Source organism: Calidris pugnax, unplaced genomic scaffold, assembly GCF_001431845.1.
Source record: "Calidris pugnax isolate Ruff unplaced genomic scaffold, ASM143184v1 scaffold244, whole genome shotgun sequence".
In the NCBI taxonomy this organism is placed as follows: domain Eukaryota; kingdom Metazoa; phylum Chordata; class Aves; order Charadriiformes; family Scolopacidae; genus Calidris; species Calidris pugnax.
This window is the reverse complement of record NW_015091141.1, coordinates 120,879-142,157: the sequence shown is the minus strand read 5'-3', so window position 1 is coordinate 142,157 and position 21,279 is coordinate 120,879. Positions and strand designations below refer to the sequence as shown.

The 21,279-nt window shown below is 49.5% G+C and overlaps 1 protein-coding gene across 1 annotated transcript in view; it reads right to left on the bottom strand.

Moving 5' to 3' along the window:
• Positions 1 to 21,279, bottom strand: part of LOC106897848 (syntaxin-binding protein 4-like) — a 93,067-nt gene that overhangs the window by 21,121 nt on the left and 50,667 nt on the right. Inside the window, exons 11-18 of the mRNA XM_014958742.1 lie at positions 18,755 to 18,827; positions 14,860 to 14,957; positions 12,422 to 12,518; positions 8,861 to 8,988; positions 7,678 to 7,770; positions 7,107 to 7,172; positions 6,823 to 7,011; positions 6,201 to 6,317 (exon numbers count right to left, since the gene is read on the bottom strand). Coding sequence (XP_014814228.1) covers positions 6,201 to 6,317; positions 6,823 to 7,011; positions 7,107 to 7,172; positions 7,678 to 7,770; positions 8,861 to 8,988; positions 12,422 to 12,518; positions 14,860 to 14,957; positions 18,755 to 18,827 — 861 coding nt within the window. The remainder of the gene's footprint in view (positions 1 to 6,200; positions 6,318 to 6,822; positions 7,012 to 7,106; positions 7,173 to 7,677; positions 7,771 to 8,860; positions 8,989 to 12,421; positions 12,519 to 14,859; positions 14,958 to 18,754; positions 18,828 to 21,279) is intronic.

The window sequence follows — 21,279 nt, the reverse complement described above, 5'->3', positions numbered from 1 at the left end:
GTGTGGATGGTACAAGACCACTGTGGTGGTGGGGTGAGGTTCTCAGTCCCAGCCCATGTGCAGCTCCCCATTCCAATTGACAGCAACCCCTGCAAGTCCCTCCTTGAGCATCTCTGTGCAAGGACTGCAAATAGTTGCCATATCAGCTCCCAGTCGCTCAGCTGAGACCCATCAGCCACAAACAAGGGGCAGTTGGTGGTGCTTAAAATGTGTAATTTTTTCCCATGGGAAGAAGCTGACATGCAAACCTACCTACAGAGCCTGGGTTTGCTGCTGAAGCTTTACCTGGATGCTGAACTGAGTTTTTAATTGGTTTTCCCCAGCCTGTTTTCCAAGTGTAATAAGTGGTTTGGGGTCCTGAGCAAGTTTGTGTTGTTATTGTTAGGGACGTTGCTGTGATTTTCCAAGGAGGATGAAGGGGTGAGGTTCCCAGGTCCTTTGAAAGTGTCAGCCTAAGCCCTTTGTGCTACCAAGCTGTAAATCAGTAACTGATAAAGTAGTGAGTGAGTGTGTGTGTGTGTGACCCCATACGTGTGTCCCTGTGAGCAGGCTGAATCTTTAATGCAAGGGAGAAGAAGGGGCTTTCTGCAGGTGAATATAAAAGAACGTTGAGGCTCTTTAGAGGTGGCATCCTGGAGATAGTTATATGGGAGAAGTCAGACACAGCCTAGGGGTGCATCTTTATTTTATTTATTTGTTTGTTTGGCCTGGAGCTGGGCTCGTCACATGATTGCAGCAGCTGTAAAACTTCTGGAGGGGCCAGTACTGCAAAGTACTGTCGAGTGCCTTTTTGTGAATTCTCTGAGCATTCAGAGAACATTTCAATAAACAGACTGAGAAAGCCATCACTTCCTAGGTAGCTAAAATAACACCTTTCCCTATCATTTTTCTGTTAACTCTTTGCTATTAAAATTTTTTGAGAGCAAAGTTAGGGGCACTGAATAATTTCACTTCAAAAAGACGGGAGTCATTTTAATAGAAGAAGTGGTGGTTCTGGAGTGGTTTTTGCATTATAGGATTTACTTTTTCCTTAAATCTGTTGCCTTTGTATTCACTGCAGAATGTTTCAATGAGTAAATCTTTGCTGGAAGGGGACAACAAATGAGCCACGAGATGGGCTCTGAATTTTGTCTCTGGAGATGTCAGCTAATTCCTGGTCTAGGTTTCCTGCTAGGCTGCCGGTGGTTGTGCCTGTTTTCCTGAGAAAAACTTGGATGCCAAGTTCTTCTCTAAGGGTGGGGAAAGGAAAGTATTGAGAACTGCTGAAAGGTTGAGGTAGCTGCTGTGCCTGAGCACTTGGAAAGCTGCCTTTGCATTTGGTTACGTCCTGGAGTGAGACAACTCCAGTTGCTCTCCAAAGAAGATGGGTCTCGTGGCCAGATCTGCATCTCTGAGCTTCAGCCCTTTGCACGGGTGAAGAGCAAGTGCCTTGTGTCTCAGCCAGTTTTCTCCTTTACAAACCAGATCTGCTGTGGTTAAAGGTTTAAGCAAACCCAAAATACTTGATTCCTGGCTGTGTTCAGCTTGCACAGGAATGCTACCTTCTAAGTTAGCATGTCCTGAGCACCCTTCCTTAATGAAGTAAGCTTCTTTTTCGTTGTTAAAACTGAGGTTTGGTTTTTGTTTTTGTTTTTTCCATTTAAGTGTGTTTTCCTCTTTAAGGTATGAATGTTTCCTTTTATGCTTCTGCTTTTTTGGTTTATGTACTCCCTTGGGTACCAATGCAATGGCCATTTGGCCATTCAGGAGGAAAAATACATTTAACAAATGCTTTTCTGACCCATATCTTGCTTTGAGATGTGCAGAAGATGGATAGTCCTAATACATTCTGCTCTCTTCCTCAGACAAAGCTCCCCAAATTTCATAGATGGAATGTAGGTTTTCCATGATGCAACGCTGCAAATTGTATTGTCATCCAGATTATTGATGTTATTTTTGAGGTGTTGTAACTATGGGCATGGAACAGCACAATCTGCGTATAAGACAACGCAAAATACCCCTTTAAATTTTAAATACTCAGCATGAAAAGTTCTGTCACATTTCTTAAAAGCCTGCTGACGAGTAGCTTTATGCTGGGAAATGGCTTCCTAAGCATGTTTGGTTGTGTCTCTCTTTATATCTGAAAATAGGGATATTTTATTTTAGCAAAGATTCCCAAGAGATCTGCACGTCTCTTGCTCTTTACCCCTGATCTTTCTTGATTTGTGTGATGATGAGTGCAACGTCACTTTATTGCGTTGATGGGATCATATTTAGTGGCCTCATTGCTTAGTTCTTATGAATGCCTGGAACTGTATTGACACTGATCATTTCAGAGCCTGTTATACTCCAAAACCTAAGATACAGTTGATAGAAAATGGTATCAATCCTATGGAGTTTGCGAAGGCTTTTCCATGGCACTGGAGTCTGAAGAGCTGTAACTTGGCAGAGATACACAAAGGTTGTAAGAAATCTGCATTCACTGCTCCTTCTTCCTGGTTATTAGAAAGTAAGGAAGAGCCCAACTTGGATGGGGCTTTTTGTCATTAATTTTCAATGAGAATGTGATTATGCTTTAATTGATGAGCTCTCTTGTGAAATCTCATGGCATAGATAATAAAGCTAACAGGTATCTTCCTGACCTGGGGAAAAAACAGACTTTTCCTCTGTATAACCACAGCGCTAATGACACTTAATAGAGAACATAATTTCATCTTTTTCTTTTTTTTTTTTTTTTTTAAATTCTGCTCCATCACTCAGTAAGGACCACATTGTCAGCAAATGTGTACAGCTTCATATATTTTTCAAGATATTCGTGCTACCTGTGTGATAAGCCTCATTTTATGCCTCGTATTAGACCCTCTCCCAGTCTGGGGGTTATTTGTTCCCTGGCCCTGGATTATCTTGGAGCAGGCACTTCTGCAACGCTGTGATTTGGTTGTTTTTGTTCTTGACATTTTTCTCCATGGAAAAAAAGAAGAAACTTCCTTGTGACTGCATTTTGGTCTTCCAGGCATACGCACCGCACAGCATCTTTACTATCTACTGATACCCTTTCTGAGGTTAATCTATTGTAAAATTAGATTGTAAAAACGGACACAGTTTCCACATTTACATGCCAGCACTGCAGGGCTCGTGGAATCATTCAATTACTGTTCAAGTCCTTTTGCAGAAATCACTGCAAAATTCATTTGTGACATGTAAACCATGCAAATTAGCATGGATTCTTCCTCAGTTCGATTCATCTTTCAGAGGTTGTTACCCTTCCCAATCTGATTGCCTTAAGAACACAGATTGTCTTCTCTTGATGGTGAAACTGCTTTAATCCCCTTTTCCAAAGGTCAACTAATCTCCAGTCTTAAGTGCAATAGATGCAAATACAGTTCTCTTGCAATGTTCCTTCTAATTTAATTCTCTCCTAAGCTTTCATGTATAAACCTAGTAATGGATCAAGTTTGGAAGGGGTCAAAAGGTTTCTGTTCCAGTAAAATTTAAATTGACATCGCATACTGATAATGTTTTGCTCTACTTTACAATAAACACTAGCTACTACTCTATTGACATATCATTTTGTGCAACAACACAGGGATTCCGAAGACCAGCAGAATATATTCCTTGTTTTGTTGCAAAAGTTAGTGCCTGCAACGTGTGATACGAGAGAAGCAAAAATGAGTCATTTTTTAATTCATGGTTGTTATGCAGCATCTTTGGCCAACTTGTTTTATTCCATCATCCCTAATTGCACTTATAAAGCAAAAAAATGATGCAGATTGCACACAAATATAAAATTAATAATTAATTACCTGCCCATTACTGAGAACTAAATAAAGGCCAAAATATGATTATCTTTTTATTACTTGAAAAAAAAGCCCAGTATTAAGCAGCTGTACGTAGTTGATTTTTCTGGGGTCTTAGGTTTAGAACCCCCCCATCTTTAAAAGCGAGTGAATAAGCACAGTCCAGCACCCGATCGACTGCAGGCAGGAGAATGGCAAACCCCTTGTGAAATATTGACAACGGGGTTTTTGTAGGCGGAATGTGCCCGTGACGTCCCGCCGAGAGGGATCACGCTTTCTTGTTAAATTGGAAAAAGGGCTGGTGTTATCAGTGAGGGACACTTACAGGATTTGATTGATAAATTTACTGCTCCTGTGGATTACCTCGTCCTTTTGTGCAGGACTGGCAGAGTGTCAGGACTGGGTCTTGACAGACACCAGAACATATGTCCGTACTAATTTACGGTGAGGAGCGGGGAGCCAGAGTGTCGTTAGACACCAGCCCACCGTGACATGGAGTAGAAGGCCTGGATTTTGTTGGATGGCACTTTTTCCTCCTCGAAGGCAGCCTTTCCTACAACTGCTCTCTATGATTTCATGATGTACTAAAAGTGCTGCGTGATCATTAATGGAGTACATGGCGGGGCACAGCAATAAAAGATGGGGTTATTGATTAGCTTGTCTTTTAAAACAAAAGGTTGTACAGAGCTTATAGCTTTACTCAAGGAACTTAAAATATTTTTTGTTCTGACCTTGTTGGAGTTTCTGGACTGCCTTTTCCGCAGTGAAACAGGGAAGGTGGTTGGTGTTGCAGCCAAACTGACCTCCCCAGCACAGCTCCTGCCCGTGGGCTGCCCATGCTCCCTGGGAAACCCTAATGAGCATTTTTGAAACAAAACACTGCGCAGGGTATCAGATTCTAGCACATGAATTATACTTTGTGTGCATGTGTTTTTCACCAAGGCAGATAAGGGTGGAAGATAAACAAGGTATTACGTACCTGGGGGGTATTTTAATTTTCAGACTACCCAGGAAGGGGGGCAGTGGTGGGGAGGGAAGGCTGCCACAGGGCTCTGCTCGTCCCCCTCTGCCCTCCCGGGTGTGCTCCCCCTGGGCTGAGTGGGGGGCTTCCCGGAGCAAGGACCAAGTGGTTCTGCTCTTTGTTCCCTCCCTGCCTGCGGTAAATGGCTGGAAAACTTCAGTGAGCATCTTTCGTTAGGTTTGCAAAAAGGGAAAAGGAAAAAAAAAAAGCAGGAAAAAAAAAAAAAAGGTTTAAACTTGTAGCAATGAATAATTCCTGAGAACAAACCCCATGGGTTTTTCCTGGTGATCAGATTTAATATGACAGTAATCAGCTTCTGCTTATTCATTGCCCTTGAAGCGAATATCTCAAGGCCTTTTGCAACTCAAGCAACATTCGCAGCCTATGCAAATGAACAGACACATCTAAATTATGCCTTTTAATACCAACACTAAAATATATGAAATGCAATATAAAAATACTCTTCCAAAGAGCAATTTTGCAGGCTACGTTTCAGCGAGCCTCGATCGTCGCTACCAGTGATCCCTGGACTCTGGATTGCACCCGCGTGGGGAAGCTCTCCTTGCCACGCAGGGTTAGTGAATTCTCAAACACTACTGAGGGGTGTATTAAAAAAAAAAGGAAGATATTTCGCTCCAGTGGTCAAAGTCCCGTGATGTTTGACCACGGGGCCAAGTCAAATCCATTCCCGAAGCCCAGCCCCGAGCCGCAGAGGCAGCAGCCCGTTGTGCTGGAGGTCAAGAGGCATTTGAATTCTTCCTTCTCTGAAGCAGACACATGGAATTGGTGCTTCCTTTCCCTCCACTGGTTCCTATTGATTTCAAGAGCTCTTGGGACAGGCTACTAGTAGCCGTGGCAGGCACACTGGATACTAGTGATCCCAGCTGACCCGTTTACTAATTGCACAAGCTTGTATCCCTGATGCAGGTAGTGAAGTGGAAGAACAGTCAATTAAAAGACTAAAGCAATTATGTGTGCGATTTTGCAGGAAGTCTAGGGGGTGGGGGGGGAAGCACTGGAAGAGCAAAACCGCTCTCTGAGTTCACATTTTTTTGGTGCAGAGAAGCAGCAGCCAGTTATCCAAAAGGAAGGTTAAAAGACACGATTTTGAGAGCAGAGTTCCTGGAGCAGCCTCATCCAGCGGGGACCGGTGAGCTGGGGACAGCAGAGCCACCAGGCACGGCCTGCACCACGGTGTTTGCATGGCCCACAGGTACATGAGTACATCTGAGTTCATTCCCTAGTTTCCCAACCAACAGACAGTGCCTTTTTAGGATGAGGAGGAATAAAATAACATAAATCTCTTGCTTATGGAGCAGGAAGTTATTTGGACTTGCAAAATCACCCTTAAGGAAAGAGGCCACAGTGGTGCCACCGGCGCTGTGGGTGGCTCAGCACTTCACCTGCACAAACAGGAGCAGCTTCCTATTGCAGATCTCCAGGCGCTTCCGAGAGACTTCTGATTTTCGTAGCTGGCCATCAGCCAGGGACAACTGTCTTTTCAGTTCCAGGATGTCCTCCTGAGACAGGGGTGGGGAAAAAGAAGAAAAAGGTGATGGTGACACTCCAGCCTTGGTTTTTAGAAACACCAATTCATGACATTGGCCACAAACAGAAAACCACTGGTTTGGGTTGGAAGGGACCTTAAAGCCCACCCAGTGCCACCCCCTGCCCTGGGCAGGGACACCTCCCACCACACCAGGTTGCTCCAAGCCCCCTCCAACCTGCCCTTGAACCCCTCCAGGGATGAGGCAGCCACAGCTTTTCCAGGCAACCTGGGCCAGGCTCTCACCATGTTCAGAATGAAAAATGTATTCCTCATGTCTAATCTAAATCTCCCCTCTTTCATTTTAAACCATGACAGTGGAAAAGAAATTATAACATGGAACCAGAGAGCTTTGTGGTCACACACAAGAAATGATGCATGTGCTACGTTCATGTTCTCCTTTATTAACAAGGAGGGGAACCAAGAGGAGAAGGGTCAGGAGGGTTGTGGGTTTTCTCCCAGATGAGGGGTTGCATTACCTCTATTTCAGAGACGTGTTTTGCTTTCTTCCCCGCCAGCTGCATCTTCAGTTCTGCAATTTCAGCTTCCAGCAAGTGGATCACTTCCTCGTAGTCCTGCTCCGCGCTTTGAGCCTGTCTCTGCACCACCTCTGCCATCTGCAGCTTGCTGTGCAGCGTCCGGTTCTCCGAGAGGAAGCCCAGGGCTTTCTGGAAGCAGCCAGAAGTTCTGGTCAATGCACCACAGTCACCTCAGCCACCAACCACCAAACCCCCCCAAGGCCCCCAGCAATCTCTTCCCTAACCTGGTTCAACCTCTGAAGCTCCTCTTCCATCGACTTCTTGCTGTTCTCCACCTCTTTCAGGAGAGACTGGGGAAAATATTGTCACTGGATTAGAAGCAACAAGCGAGAGGACATTCCCTAGAAGATACCCTGGTCTTGTAGCCCCTAAAAACTGGAAGAATATTTTAGAGAAGCCATTGTGTATGCTCTCCCCCAGCACAGTGCTTTTTGGGCTGCCACCCACATGGCTGCAGGTCTCCACCTGGACACCACCATGGTGCTAGCAGCCATGTCTGTAACATGGAGCGTGGTAGGGAGGGGAGGAGAGGCCATGCTTCTGTTCTTCATAGACCTGACTTATTTGTGTTTCTGGGCTGCCAGCGCACGTTGCCTGTGAATGTTGAGCTTCTCACCCACCAACACCCCCAAGTCCTTCTCCTCAGGGCTGCTCTCAGCCCATTAACTGGAACATGCAGAATGCAAACTGGTGACTTGTTAAGAGGGACCAGCTACACCATTACCCCTGGTATGAGTACAATGAGCTACAGCAGAAGGCACCAGCCAAGAAATCTGCTCAGAGGAGATGCTCCACCTTCAGCCGTCGGACTTCTTGCCGCAGGTCCATCATTTCCAGCTGCAACTGCTCCAGCTCCTCGTTGCCGTTACAGCTGAGCGAGTCGAAGGTCTGCAAGGCAGAGGGACAGACAGCATCACACCCCCCTCATGCTTCATGACACCGTGGGGCTTTATGGCAGGGATATCGTTTTCTGTACCCAGAATAATGATGAGTCAAAAGGACTTTGAAAAGGAGGCCGCATTTTTATGCAACAGATGAAAAGGCACATTAAATAATTCAGCTGCAGGGCTTTTTTTTTCTCCCCAAAATATTTCACTTTCTGCTCCCTGACGTTAGGAGCGAGTCGAAGGTCTGCAAGGCAGAGGGACAGACAGCATCACACCCCCCTCATGCTTCATGACACCGTGGGGCTTTATGGCAGGGATATCGTTTTCTGTACCCAGAATAATGATGAGTCAAAAGGACTTTGAAAAGGAGGCCGCATTTTTATGCAACAGATGAAAAGGCCCATTAAATAATTCAGCTGCAGGGCTTTTTTTTTCTCCCCAAAGTATTTCACTCTCTGCTCCCTGACGTTAGCTGGAATAAGCTGTGCTACAGTGAATTTTCTTTTTGTGAAGCAGGTAAAATTAGTTGGAATTGATTAATTGTGGTTAATTTTCCTTCTGCATCACTCTCAGGCCGCTTCCTTCTTATCATCCCATATTGTTATTTCCTTATAAAAAATGAGAAGTCTGAGGTCTTTTATAGAATTTCCTCTAATTGAAATTAATGGGTAGTTCTGCCGTTTCTATGTAACTCTAGAACAACCAGAAAGTGGTAATTTAGCTTTTCCCATCTCCGAGTCTGATGGATTTCATGTAGAAAATTCATGGATTTAATGTAAAAGAGGGCTGGACTGACCGGAGAGTGAAAAGCTGAGGTATCCAGCAAACTGGCCACTTCGCGCTAATTTTCCTTCTGCATCACTCTCAGGCCGCTTCCTTCTTATCATCCCATATTGTTATTTCCTTATAAAAAATGAGAAGTCTGAGGTCTTTTATAGAATTTCCTCTAATTGAAATTAATGGGTAGTTCTGCCGTTTCTATGTAACTCTAGAACAACCAGAAAGTGGTAATTTAGCTTTTCCCATCTCCGAGTCTGATGGATTTCATGTAGAAAATTCATGGATTTAATGTAAAAGAGGGCTGGACTGACCGGAGAGTGAAAAGCTGAGGTATCCAGCAAACTGGCCACTTCGCGCTGCGTGAAGAGCATGGAGCCAGAGTCCAGACCAGCCTCGTCCAGCTCCTCCTGCAGCAGATCCCTGAGTGCTTGGAGAAGATCTGCAGGAAAGAAGGAATTTTTACCGGGCTTAAAGAGGAAAGCGCCGTGTTTTAGGAGAAAATGCCACCAATTCTGGGGACACCCACCGCCTGCCTGGCAGAGAGGGTTTAGAAATGCCACGCAGTCTCCTCTAACACTCCTGGGTTCTTCGACAATCCCATCACTGGGTTCTTCCACAATCCCATCAAGCTTAAATAAGTTGTTGACAAGCTTTGCCATGCTCTTGCTTCTCGTCATTTCTCATCAAAAAAAATTAAACTCCAAAAAACCCAAGATATTTTCAAAGGGAGGGAACTTTCACAGTTGTGGTTCTCACCGCTTTAAAATTTTAAGCCAAACCCCACTTTTCTCTGACAAAAGGCACCCTCCTGCCTGCTGGCATTTCTCGTGTTGCTGATTTAAACAAAGAGCAACTCGGTGACCTCAGCGCTTTGAAAAGGTGTTAAATTAACAAATCTGAAAAAATCCCACCTTTTCTGTCTGGTGGGGACATTGCTGCTGGTGGGGACATTGCTGACATCTTTGAATTTTGGGGGAAAAAACCTCTGGAGAGCAAAACCTGTGGGCCAGATATGCTCTGGCAGGTCACAGACAGCAGAGCAGGCTTTTATTTTCTGTGTGTCCTCTGGCCAGCTCTTGCTTGGCAAATTGGGGGCTAAAGTGAGCCCTCACAGAATCCCAGAATGGTATGGGGTTGGAAGGGACCTCTGGAGATCATCTCCTCCAACCCCCTGCCAGAGCAGGGCCACCCAGAGCAGGTCCCACAGGAACGTGTCCAGGTGGGGTTTGAATGTCTCCAGAGAAGGAGACTCCACCACCTCTCTGGGCAGCCTCTTCCAGGGCTCTGCCACCCTCACAGCAAAGAAGTCCCTCCTCATGTTTAGGTGGAACTTCTTATAGTCAAGTTTGTGCCCGTTCCCTCTTGTCCTGTCCCTGGGCACCACTGAAAAAGACTGGCCCCATCCTCCTGACACCCACCCTTGAAGTATTTACAGGTGTTGATCAGATCCCCCCTCAGTCTTCTCTTCTCCAGACTAAAAAGACCCAAGTTCCTCAGCCTTTCCTCACCAGAGAGATGCTCCAGGCCCCTCATCATCTCTGTAGCCCTCTGCTGTCCCCTCTCCAGCAGTTCCCTGTCCTCCTGGAATTGAGGAGCCCAGAACCTTCTTGAACCCTCGCAGAAACTTTCTTGTATTTTCATTTTATATGTTTCTACCAAACGCCTTCTTTTGTATTTGTGACTTTTCTCAGCTGTTTTGAGGCCGCATCGACACCCAGGCAGGTGTCTTACCTGCCACCTCTCAGCAGATGCCTTTCTCCTTTCTCGGCCTCCAGCAAAGCTACACAGACATGAAAAAGCCCGTCCCAACACGGAGCAGCCCCCTCACCTCCATAGGCCACTGTCCCCTGCGAGTCTGTGGTCAAGCTTTGCCGTAGCTGCCTCTTCTTCTCCTCGGTCACATCCAGGCCAAGATACTGCAGAACCTTGAGCAGAAACAATGAGTCTTTAAAAAGAAAAATACTGGAAAAGCGACTCTTTGAAGTAGGTGCTGGGAAGACACTTGGGTTTCTCCTGGAAGGGGCTCTCAGGGCAGCATCTCCCACAGGAGCAGGATGGGGCTGGGTTTCTAGTCTCTCCTTACAGAAATGCCTGCTCCTAAAGACAGGGACACGTTCATGTCCGGCCAAGAACATTTTATACCAACTGCAAGCAGATCTGCAGCTATGAGAAACTGCCAGGAGCTTTATGAAAAGCCGGCGGAGCTGAAGAAGGGCCCAGCTGCCAAAACTCAGCCTCCCCTCTCCCTCTTACTGCCCAGGAGTTGTGCTCGGAAACGAGAAGATAAAAGTTATTCACGGAGTATTTCCCGTGGCAACAGGAGACATTCAAAGGTTTTGCTGCTTCATTGCACCTTTTGCTCTCTCATTACGCCTGGTGCCCTGTCTTCTACTGATATTTATCAATTCCACCCCGGGGCACCACACAGAAGCAGATAAACCTGTGCAAACCCCGCAGCAGAGCTTTTAAAAGCTGAAGTCAAGCTCAGCAGACTCTGGGAAAGAGTCCCAGGCTGCACCCACGGCTCCTGCTCCTGCATCTACCCCACCTCCCGCGTGGTGTCCTGGAGAAAGGGCTGGAGATGAGTCCTTGCTCACATCTCCATCACCGGGAAGCGCCCGTAGGACCCGTCCACTCTCAGGTCCTGGCTGCGAGGCCCTTTTCAGTCCCACCTGCTCCTCCTCTGCCCACCACCCCACGCAAGGTGGTACTGCAGGCTCCTGGGATTTGGGGTGGCACCTGGCGTGGGCCACCTCCAAACCATCTCAGGTGGGTCTGCGTGTCCTGGCCCTGGCACTGCTGCAGCCCCCCCAGCTCCTAACGCTGGCTTTTCAATGGGGAAACCCGGCGCCCCCACCGAAGCGGAGCTGCTTTTATACCCACGGCGAGCAGAGGTCGTGGGGAAAAGCCACCCTAAATCCTGCTTTGGGAGAATTATACAGGCTTAGGAGAAAAGTTCCTGCTTGCCTCCTGCCCTCCCGGGAGCAGCCAAAGGGCCAGCGCTGGATCGGCCGTCGGGTGGCAGCAGATGCCCGTCGCATCGGGTTCTCCTTGGAGTCCCCCAGCCCTACCAAGCCTTCCCACGCTCCTCCCCCAAATTCAGCCGTACTCAGGGGGGGTAAAAAACACCCCACAACCATGTATGGCCCCCCCCAAAAGGCACTCTGTCCTTCACCGGGGTCTTGGGGAGCGAACGGGCAGCTCTGCTCCCTGCCCTTTGATGGTGCCCATGGAATATGTTTTCCGTAACCTGATGAAAGGGGCAGCGGTTCTGGCTGGATCCTCAGGGAGATACCTTGGTTTTCAGCCCTCCCTCTCCCACCAGGGCTCTGCCACCCTCACAGGAATGAGTTCCTCCTCATGTTTAGGTGGAACTTCCTATCTTCAAGTTTGTGCCCATTTCCTCTTGTCCTGTCCCTGGGCACCACTGAAAAAAGCCTGGCCCCATCCTCCTGACACCCACCCTTTAAGTATTTATAGGTGTTGATCAGATCCCCCCTCAGCCTTCTCTTCTCCAGACTGAAAAGCCCCAAGTCTCTCAGCCTTTCCTCACCAGAGAGATGCTCCAGGCCCCTCATCATCTCTGTAGCCCTTTGCTGTCCCCTCTCCAGCAGTTCCCTGTCCTCCTGGAACTGAGGAGCCCAGAACCCTCTTGAACCCTCGCAGCAACTTTCTTGTGTTTTCATTTTATATGTTTCTACCAAACACCTTCTTTTGTATTTGTGACTTTTCTCAGCTGTTTTGAGGCCACATTGACAACCAGGCAGGTGTCTTACCTGCCACCTCTCAGCAGATGCCTCTCTCCTTTCTCAGCCTCCAGCAAAGCTACACAGAAATGAAAAAGCCCGTCCCACACGGAGCAGCCCCCTCACCTCCATAGGCCACTGTCCCCTGCGAGTCTGTGGTCAAGCTTTGCCGTAGCTGCCTCTTCTTCTCCTCGGTCACATCCAGGCCAAGATACTGCAGAACCTTGAGCAGAAACAATGAGTCTTTAAAAAGAAAAATACTGGAAAAGCGACTCTTTGAAGTAGGTGCTGGGAAGACACTTGGGTTTCTCCTGGAAGGGGCTCTCAGGGCAGCATCTCCCACAGGAGCAGGATGGGGCTGGGTTTCTAGTCTCTCCTTACAGAAATGCCTGCTCCTAAAGACAGGGACACGTTCATGTCCGGCCAAGAACATTTTATACCAACTGCAAGCAGATCTGCAGCTATGAGAAACTGCCAGGAGCTTTATGAAAAGCCGGCGGAGCTGAAGAAGGGCCCAGCTGCCAAAACTCAGCCTCCCCTCTCCCTCTTACTGCCCAGGAGTTGTGCTCGGAAACGAGAAGATAAAAGTTATTCACGGAGTATTTCCCGTGGCAACAGGAGACATTCAAAGGTTTTGCTGCTTCATTGCACCTTTTGCTCTCTCATTACGCCTGGTGCCCTGTCTTCTACTGATATTTATCAATTCCACCCCGGGGCACCACACAGAAGCAGATAAACCTGTGCAAACCCCGCAGCAGAGCTTTTAAAAGCTGAAGTCAAGCTCAGCAGACTCTGGGAAAGAGTCCCAGGCTGCACCCACGGCTCCTGCTCCTGCATCTACCCCACCTCCCGCGTGGTGTCCTGGAGAAAGGGCTGGAGATGAGTCCTTGCTCACATCTCCATCACCGGGAAGCGCCCGTAGGACCCGTCCACTCTCAGGTCCTGGCTGCGAGGCCCTTTTCAGTCCCACCTGCTCCTCCTCTGCCCACCACCCCACGCAAGGTGGTACTGCAGGCTCCTGGGATTTGGGGTGGCACCTGGCGTGGGCCACCTCCAAACCATCTCAGGTGGGTCTGCGTGTCCTGGCCCTGGCACTGCTGCAGCCCCCCCAGCTCCTAACGCTGGCTTTTCAATGGGGAAACCCGGCGCCCCCACCGAAGCGGAGCTGCTTTTATACCCACGGCGAGCAGAGGTCGTGGGGAAAAGCCACCCTAAATCCTGCTTTGGGAGAATTATACAGGCTTAGGAGAAAAGTTCCTGCTTGCCTCCTGCCCTCCCGGGAGCAGCCAAAGGGCGGGCGCTGGATCGGCCGTCGGGTGGCAGCAGATGCCCGTCGCATCGGCTTCTCCTCGGAGTCCCCCAGCCCTACCAAGGGGCTGCCTTCCTGCTCCTCCCCCAAATTCAGCAGTACTCAGGGGGGGGTAAAATACACCCCACAACCATGTACGGCCCCCCCAAAGGCATTCTGCCCTTCACCGGGGTCTTGGGGAGCGAACGGGCAGCTCTGCTCCCTGCCCTTTGATGGTGCCCATGGAATATGTTTTCCGTAACCTGATGAAAGGGGCAGCGGTTCTGGCTGGATCCTCAGGGAGATACCTTGGTTTTCAGCCCTCCCTCTCCCACACCAGTCTGCCCCACGTCACCCCAGCAGTGACAGCAGCACCGGGAGGTTTGGAGGGCAGCTGCTCGCTCCTACAGCCCTGAGTCAAAGGAATTACGTCCGAGGGGGATGCAACTGCCAGGAGGAGGCTCCTGGAGCTCCCTGGAATATTAAGAAATAGCCAAGATGAGCCAAGGTGTGTTTAAATGCCCCTTCGGACACAATCAGGATGTTTCACTGCACCTTCTTTTCCTTTTTTTAATTATAGAGGCTGGACCCAACCTCCAGCAAGTTTGCTTTTGGTCAAGCAAACTTGACCAAAGACTTGAGACCCATTTTTCACTCCAGACTCCTGGTAATAAATACAGTTTGGTGGCTGACTCTGAGGCCTCTGTCTCAAAAATCAGATTAATTAACTGTCGCAGTTGAGGGGTGTGAGGCCAATCAGGGAAGTGATGTTCTGAGCCCCATGGCTGGCTCTGCACTCTCATCCCCTGTGCTATTGCTATTCCCAGCACAGCCCAGTCGGCCTTCTGGAGAAGCCAAGGGGATTTGGGCTGGAGCAGGATGTTTGATGGAGGATGGTGTCCATATAGGTTAGAGCAGTGATCAAGTGCCACAGGTTCTGTGCAAACGGGCAGGCTGGTTCTTAGACACTATTCAGGTTTGCATTTTTTAATCCCTCCAGAAAACAGGCGACATAGTGACCCCCATGCTACTGCCTGGCCTGGTCCTCCATGCCCAAATGCAACATCAGTGCAAGAACCAAAGCTGAAAGGTCTCAACCAGTTTTTTTCACGGAAAAGCAATACAAGGAGACCATTCCCACAAGCTTATTGCCAATAACATGGCAGCAGAAAGCAAGGAGGCATCAACGCTAGTGGTGGACTCTTTTCTGCATAGTGCACCTTGGGAGAGGATGGAGAGGAGACCTGGCTCTGGGGAGAGGGACCATTCCACTTACCAGTTCCAGCTTCCCATCCTTGAGCCGGATGTGGGGATCCAGTGCTACTTTTGGTTTGGTGCCTGAAGCTGCTTTGTGATTAGATGCCGAAGCAGGTGCTGAAAAGCCCCCCCCCCGCCCCCAAAAAAAAAAAAGTTAATAGAAGAGAACTTGAGTTTGGGAAAGAGGTGCCCGCAAAGAAAAATTCAGAACTCTCCTTGCATGAAATATAATGTGTGTGCAGCAGACCAAAAACCAAAGACCAGGATTTACTAAATCTGAACCAGGTCACCACTGAAAAGATTTGATACTGGGGCAAACCCTTGCTGAAACTGCATGGTTTAAAACAGGATGTTTCATCCAAGAAGCTAGGGCTGCAAAAATAGCACATTGGAAATTTCCAATCACAATTTTTGGTGGAGTCTTGGAGTCTGTAGTTATGGTGATCTGTGAAAAAAAATAATAAAGATCTGCCTGGGTCTTGTCTTCTCTAATTAAGCAAAACAATGCAGCCTTTGCTTTCACAACACCCCTGGAAATAGGAGTCAACGGATTAAAAGCAATATGGAAAAAAACCAGCACGAGACTTTTTCTCCTCCTCCTTCCTCAGTTGGGCAAGTGGGTTTTTTGGGGGTAGAAGGAGCCACGTGTTGTGAGGCAGACACAGAGGGAGAAAGGCAGAAAAGACAGCTGCTTTGCTGGTGAAAAGCTGTCATGGGATCAGAAAAACCAGCTGCTGACATCTGGCTCATCATTATGGGCACTGCCATCACAGCTGAATCGGTGCGGAGCGGAGAGCGAGCCCTGCTGCCATGTCCTGACACAGGTGCTCCTCTGGGCCTGGAGGGAACCCCACCTTTTCCAGTACAATTAACCCTCGTCCATAAGAATCACAGAATGGTTTGGGTGGGAAGGGACCTTAAAGCCCACCCAGTGCCACCCCCTGCCCTGGGCAGGGACACCTCCCACCACACCACGTTGCTCCAAGCCCCCTCCAACCTGCCCTTGAACCCCTCCAGGGATGGGGCAGCCACAGCTTCTCAGGGCAACCTGGGCCAGGCTCTCACCACCCTCACCCCAAACAAGTTCTTCCCCACATCTCAGCTCCATCTCCCCTCTTGCAGGGTCAAACCCTTCCCCCTCCTCCTAGGGCTCCCCTCCCTCATCCAGAGTCCCTCCCCAGCTTTTTCTCCAGGCTGAACCCCCCCAACTCTCTCAGCCTGTCACAAAGCTGTGACATTCTCTGGGCCAAGGGCTGCAGAAGGTGTTACCCTCTCGAGAGCAGCCCTGCCAGACTCCAGAGGGGTGCAGGGCTCTGCCTGTCCCTGCTCACTCTCAGCCATCAGCCTGGGTCAGGGACAACCCTTTTCCAGTACAATTAACCCTCGTCCATAAGAATCACAGAATGGTTTGGGTGGGAAGGGACCTTAAAGCCCACCCAGTGCCACCCCCTGCCCTGGGCAGGGACACCTCCCACCACACCACGTTGCTCCAAGCCCCCTCCAACCTGCCCTTGAACCCCTCCAGGGATGGGGCAGCCACAGCTTCTCAGGGCAACCTGGGCCAGGCTCTCACCACCCTCACCCCAAACAAGTTCTTCCCCACAGCTCAGCTCCATCTCCCCTCTTGCAGGGTCAAACCCTTCCCCCTCCTCCTAGGGCTCCCCTCCCTCATCCAGAGTCCCTCCCCAGCTTTCCTGGAGCCCCTTGAGGGCCTGGAAGGGGCTGGAAGGTCTCCCCGGAGCCTTCTCTTCTCCAGGCTGAACACCCCCAGCTCTCTCAGCCTGTCACAAAGCCGTGACATTCTCTGGGCCAAGGGCTGCAGAAGGTGTTACCCTCTCGAGAGCAGCCCTGCCAGACTCCAGAGGGGTGCAGGGCTCTGCCTGTCCCTGCTCACTCTCAGCCATCAGCCTGGGTCAGGGACAACATTCTCCTCTCAGCCATCAGCCTGGGTCAGGGACAACGCCAGTCTCATGCCAGTGGCACAGGCTTTGCCCAGGGACCAACTTCTTTCACCTGCCCAGGATCTGAGTAACATCACAGAAAGCCTCATCTTGCCGAGTCACCTCTCCTTCTTCTGAACCTCTTGAGGACTTCTCACAGCATCCTCCTCGCCCGCTGGGGCAGAGACCAACCGAGGAGAAGGCAGGGAGAAGCAGTGGAGGTGGTGCACAAGCATAATCCTCCTAATCCAGGCATTCATCCGCTCTGCTAAGGCCAGCAGCTGGGAAGCAGCGAGAGGTAATAAATGGGTTTGCTGGATCGGCCACCAACACTTTACTCTCCAAGTTCAAGGGCAGAGCTGTTACCCTTCGACGCATGGCTAATCAGGATTAGCTCCACGTGGCTTTGCTCTCAGCTCCGGACATGGAGATATCCAGGGCATCCATCAGGCACCCACAGAGAGCCAGTCGCTGGCCCTGCCTCCAAGCCTGGCCGCTGCTCTTTCAAAGTCAGTTGTCTGCTTCCATGGATGACAACACGGACACAAAGCCTCCTCAGCATTTCACATAAAAAACCCCTGCGTGTCATGAAATCCCCTGGTTCAGTCGAAGCCATTAGGTCATTGCTTTTTGCTGCATTGCTGGCATGACCCAGGCTCTGCTCCCCGGCACCTCTGGCTGTCGCTGGTGGCCACCCAAGAGCCTACCTGAAATCAAGGCCAAGGGCTGTCCCTGTCCCAGGGTCTCTGCGGAGCACAGGAGACAAAGGCTGAAGCCTGCTGAGCTTGCTCAAGGTGAGACCAAGAATCCTGATCTACTGGGAGGTGTCCCTGCCCATGGCAGAGGGTGGAACTGGGTGATCTTTAAGGTCCCTTCCAACCCAAACCATTCTATGATCCCTGGGAGCAGAGTGCTGACGCACACGCGGCCTCGCACCGTCTGCTCCCTGTCTCTCCCACTAATCTCAGATGTAGACTAAACACAATTTACTGCAATGCTCTCTTTTAACCTTCCAGGTGGAAATTACAACCCAGAAAGTGGGGCCAGTGCCTCGGCAGCGCACGGGGAAGGAAGGGATGTCTGACTTGTGGCCACGAGAATGACAGGACTTGCTAGGGACTTGCTAGAAAAGCCCAGCTTTTCCTCTAGGCAGAAGTAACCTTCATATCATAGGGATCTTGGTGGAGGTCATTTCCCTGGGCATAGGATCATGGGGGTTATTGAGGAGTCCCACAATTCCTAAGGGATCTGTGAACTTCAGGTTGATTTGAGTTCACCTCCTGATGCTGCTATCCCATCTGGTGAAGAGAGTAGGTGTCTCCCCAAAAAGTTATGAGCTCAGGATGGGACTCAGAGCATGGAGAGAAAACACAGCACGGACAAATAAGCCAAAAGTGAAGCCTGGATCTAGAGAGAAATGTGACTTAAGGTCCCTTCCAACCTAAACCATTCTATGAGTCTATGACATTTATAAGCAATTTCCCAATTTGACCAACTGGGGGCATCCTTAATGCCTGTATGATGCCCAGGGTTGCCATGTACATTTCAGCCATCATTAATTGACTTTTTTATACTGTGTCTCCCAGGACCACCCATCCCCATCAGAAGGGAACGTTTCCTGCAATGGGACGTGCTGGGTGCAGGTCTGACACGGTCTTTGCGTGTGGCAAAGGCACTGCTGCAAGTGAAACACAGGCTGGGAGTGGAAGAAGTTGTCTCCTGTGAATACCTTAGTCCTCCTCTTAGTAGAGAATTTTGCCACGATGGACAAACATGGACATAATCACTACCAGTTGAGTCAGCCAAGCTGCCACCTCCTCTCTCTCCTAGTGTGCTGGGTCCCGTTATCACACCATTAAATTCCACTACAGCAATGTAAACACTGATCAAGATTAATTTCATCCTCCTCAGCACTGAGGAGCCAAGGCTGTGTTTGTCACCCACACAAAGAAAGCAATTTAGCGGGTGCCTTACCTGAGATGGTAAGCTCTGGTGGGCAAATGTCCGGTGACAAAGAAGGCACAGGAAAATGATTTTCACGTCTATTCTAGAAAGAGAAGACAAAACAGCACAGATAATCGCTAAGCTCTGGGTTTAAATAAAGAGCAGAAGATAGAGGAGTTCAAGAGAGAGCAACCCATCTGGCCCATAAAGTGCAAAGGCACCACATGGACCTCCTCTGCAGATGGGCCAAAAGAGACTCTGGTGGTTTCTCTGGGAGCTCTTGGCACAGACACATTCTGGAGCCATCTCAAAACCTCTGGTCACACACAGAAAAATGGGTTTATCATTACTACAATTGAAAGCTGAAGGTGAATTTGGCCTTGTATGGTTTCTCCATGGAGGTTCTCCCTAAAGCTCTGCATCCAGCCCACCACGAGGTCCTGAGTCTGACCGCAGCCAGTTGTGTTATTTACCCAGAACACATGATTATCACAGTGAGCGTGACAGGGAGCCCAGACCAGTGCCCAGGACTTTCTTAACTGCCCAGTCACAGCTGAAAGCACAAGTAGGAGCAAAATAGAGTCACAGGGTAGATTGGCTAAGCACCACTGAGACAGTGCTTCCACAGCTTAGATGCAGAGAGGGACATGGCACCAGTGCTGAGGATGTACAGACAGGTAGCACGGGCACCTGAGCAAGCTTTTCCTAGCATGAAAGCCCAGACCTCCTTAAAAGTTCCACCTTCTAGCAACAAAGTGAGGAAAGGAGCAATTTAATTCCATCCGGCTGTGTAATTTCACATTGGTGCACAACATTACACAAGCACACCTTCTGCTGGATGGTGAAGGATCTACCTGTACTACTCAGGTACATGTATTTGGGCTCAGGTTGACTTTCATAAGCCTGTCTCCAGCCTGGTACATCGAAAGGCAACACGCGTCTTTCATAAGCCTGTCTCCAGCCTGGTACATTGAAAGGCAACATGTGTGTGGGCTTTGAGCAGCCTGGTTGGGTGGGAGGTGTCCCTGCCCAGGGCAGGGGGGTTGGAACTCGATGATCTTTAAGGTCCCTTCCAACCCAAACCATTCTATGATTCTGTGATTCCTACAGGGCCAGGCTCTCACCATGTTCAGAATGAAAAATGTATTCCTCATGTCTAATCTAAATCTCCCCTCTTTCATTTTAAACCATGACAGTGGAAAAGAAATTATAACATGGAACCAGAGAGCTTTGTGGTCACACACAAGAAATGATGCATGTGCTACGTTCATGTTCTCCTTTATTAACAAGGAGGGGAACCAAGAGGAGAAGGGTCAGGAGGGTTGTGGGTTTTCTCCCAGATGAGGGGTTGCATTACCTCTATTTCAGAGACGTGTTTTGCTTTCTTCCCCGCCAGCTGCATCTTCAGTTCTGCAATTTCAGCTTCCAGCAAGTGGATCACTTCCTCGTAGTCCTGCTCCGCGCTTTGAGCCTGTCTCTGCACCACCTCTGCCATCTGCAGCTTGCTGTGCAGCGTCCGGTTCTCCGAGAGGAAGCCCAGGGCTTTCTGGAAGCAGCGAGAAGTTCTGGTCGATGCCCCACAATCACCTCAGCCACCAACCACCAAACCCCCCCGAAGCCCCCAGCAATCTCTTCCCTAACCTGGTTCAACCTCTGAAGCTCCTCTTCCATCGACTTCTTGCTGTTCTCCACCTCTTTCAGGAGAGACTGGGGAAAATATTGTCACTGGATTAGAAGCAACAAGCGAGAGGACATTCCCTAGAAGATACCCTGGTCTTGTAGCCCCTAAAAACTGGAAGAATATTTTAGAGAAGCCATTGTGTATGCTCTCCCCCAGCACAGTGCTTTTTGGGCTGCCACCCACATGGCTGTAGGTCTCCAGCTGGACACCACCATGGTGCTAGCAGCCATGCCTGCAACATGCAGCGTGGTCGGGAGGGGAGGAGAGGCCATGCTTCTGTTCTTCATAGACCTGACTTATTTGTGAGACGCGTTTTTGTGTTTTGAAATATATTTAGGCACTGCTAAAAAGGGTCTGCATAGCTTCAGTATAAATAAGTTTTCATTTGAGGTTGAGAGCGAAAGAGGCATTTATGGAGAGTGGTAACAACAAATCATAGAATCACAGAATGGTTTGGGTTGAGAAGGGACCTCAAAGCCCACCCAGTGCCACCCCCTGCCCTGGGCAGGGACACCTCCCACCACACCATGTTGCTCCAAGCCCCCTCCAACCTGCCCTTGAACCCCTCCAGGGATGGGGCAGCCACAGCTTCTCGGGCCAACCTGGGCCAGGCTCTCACCACCCTCACACCAAACAAGTTCTTCCCCACAGCTCAGCTCCATCTCCCCTCTTGCAGGGTCCAACCCTTCCCCCTCCTCCTCGGGCTCCCCTCCCTCATCCAGAGTCCCTCCCCACCTTTCCTGGAGCCCACCTTCTTTAGGGACTGGAAGGGGCTCCAAGGTCTCCCTGGAGCCTTCTCTTCTCCAGGCTGAACCCCCAAACTCTCTCAGCCCCCCCTCCCAGCAGAGGGGCTCCAGCCCTCCCAGCATCTCTG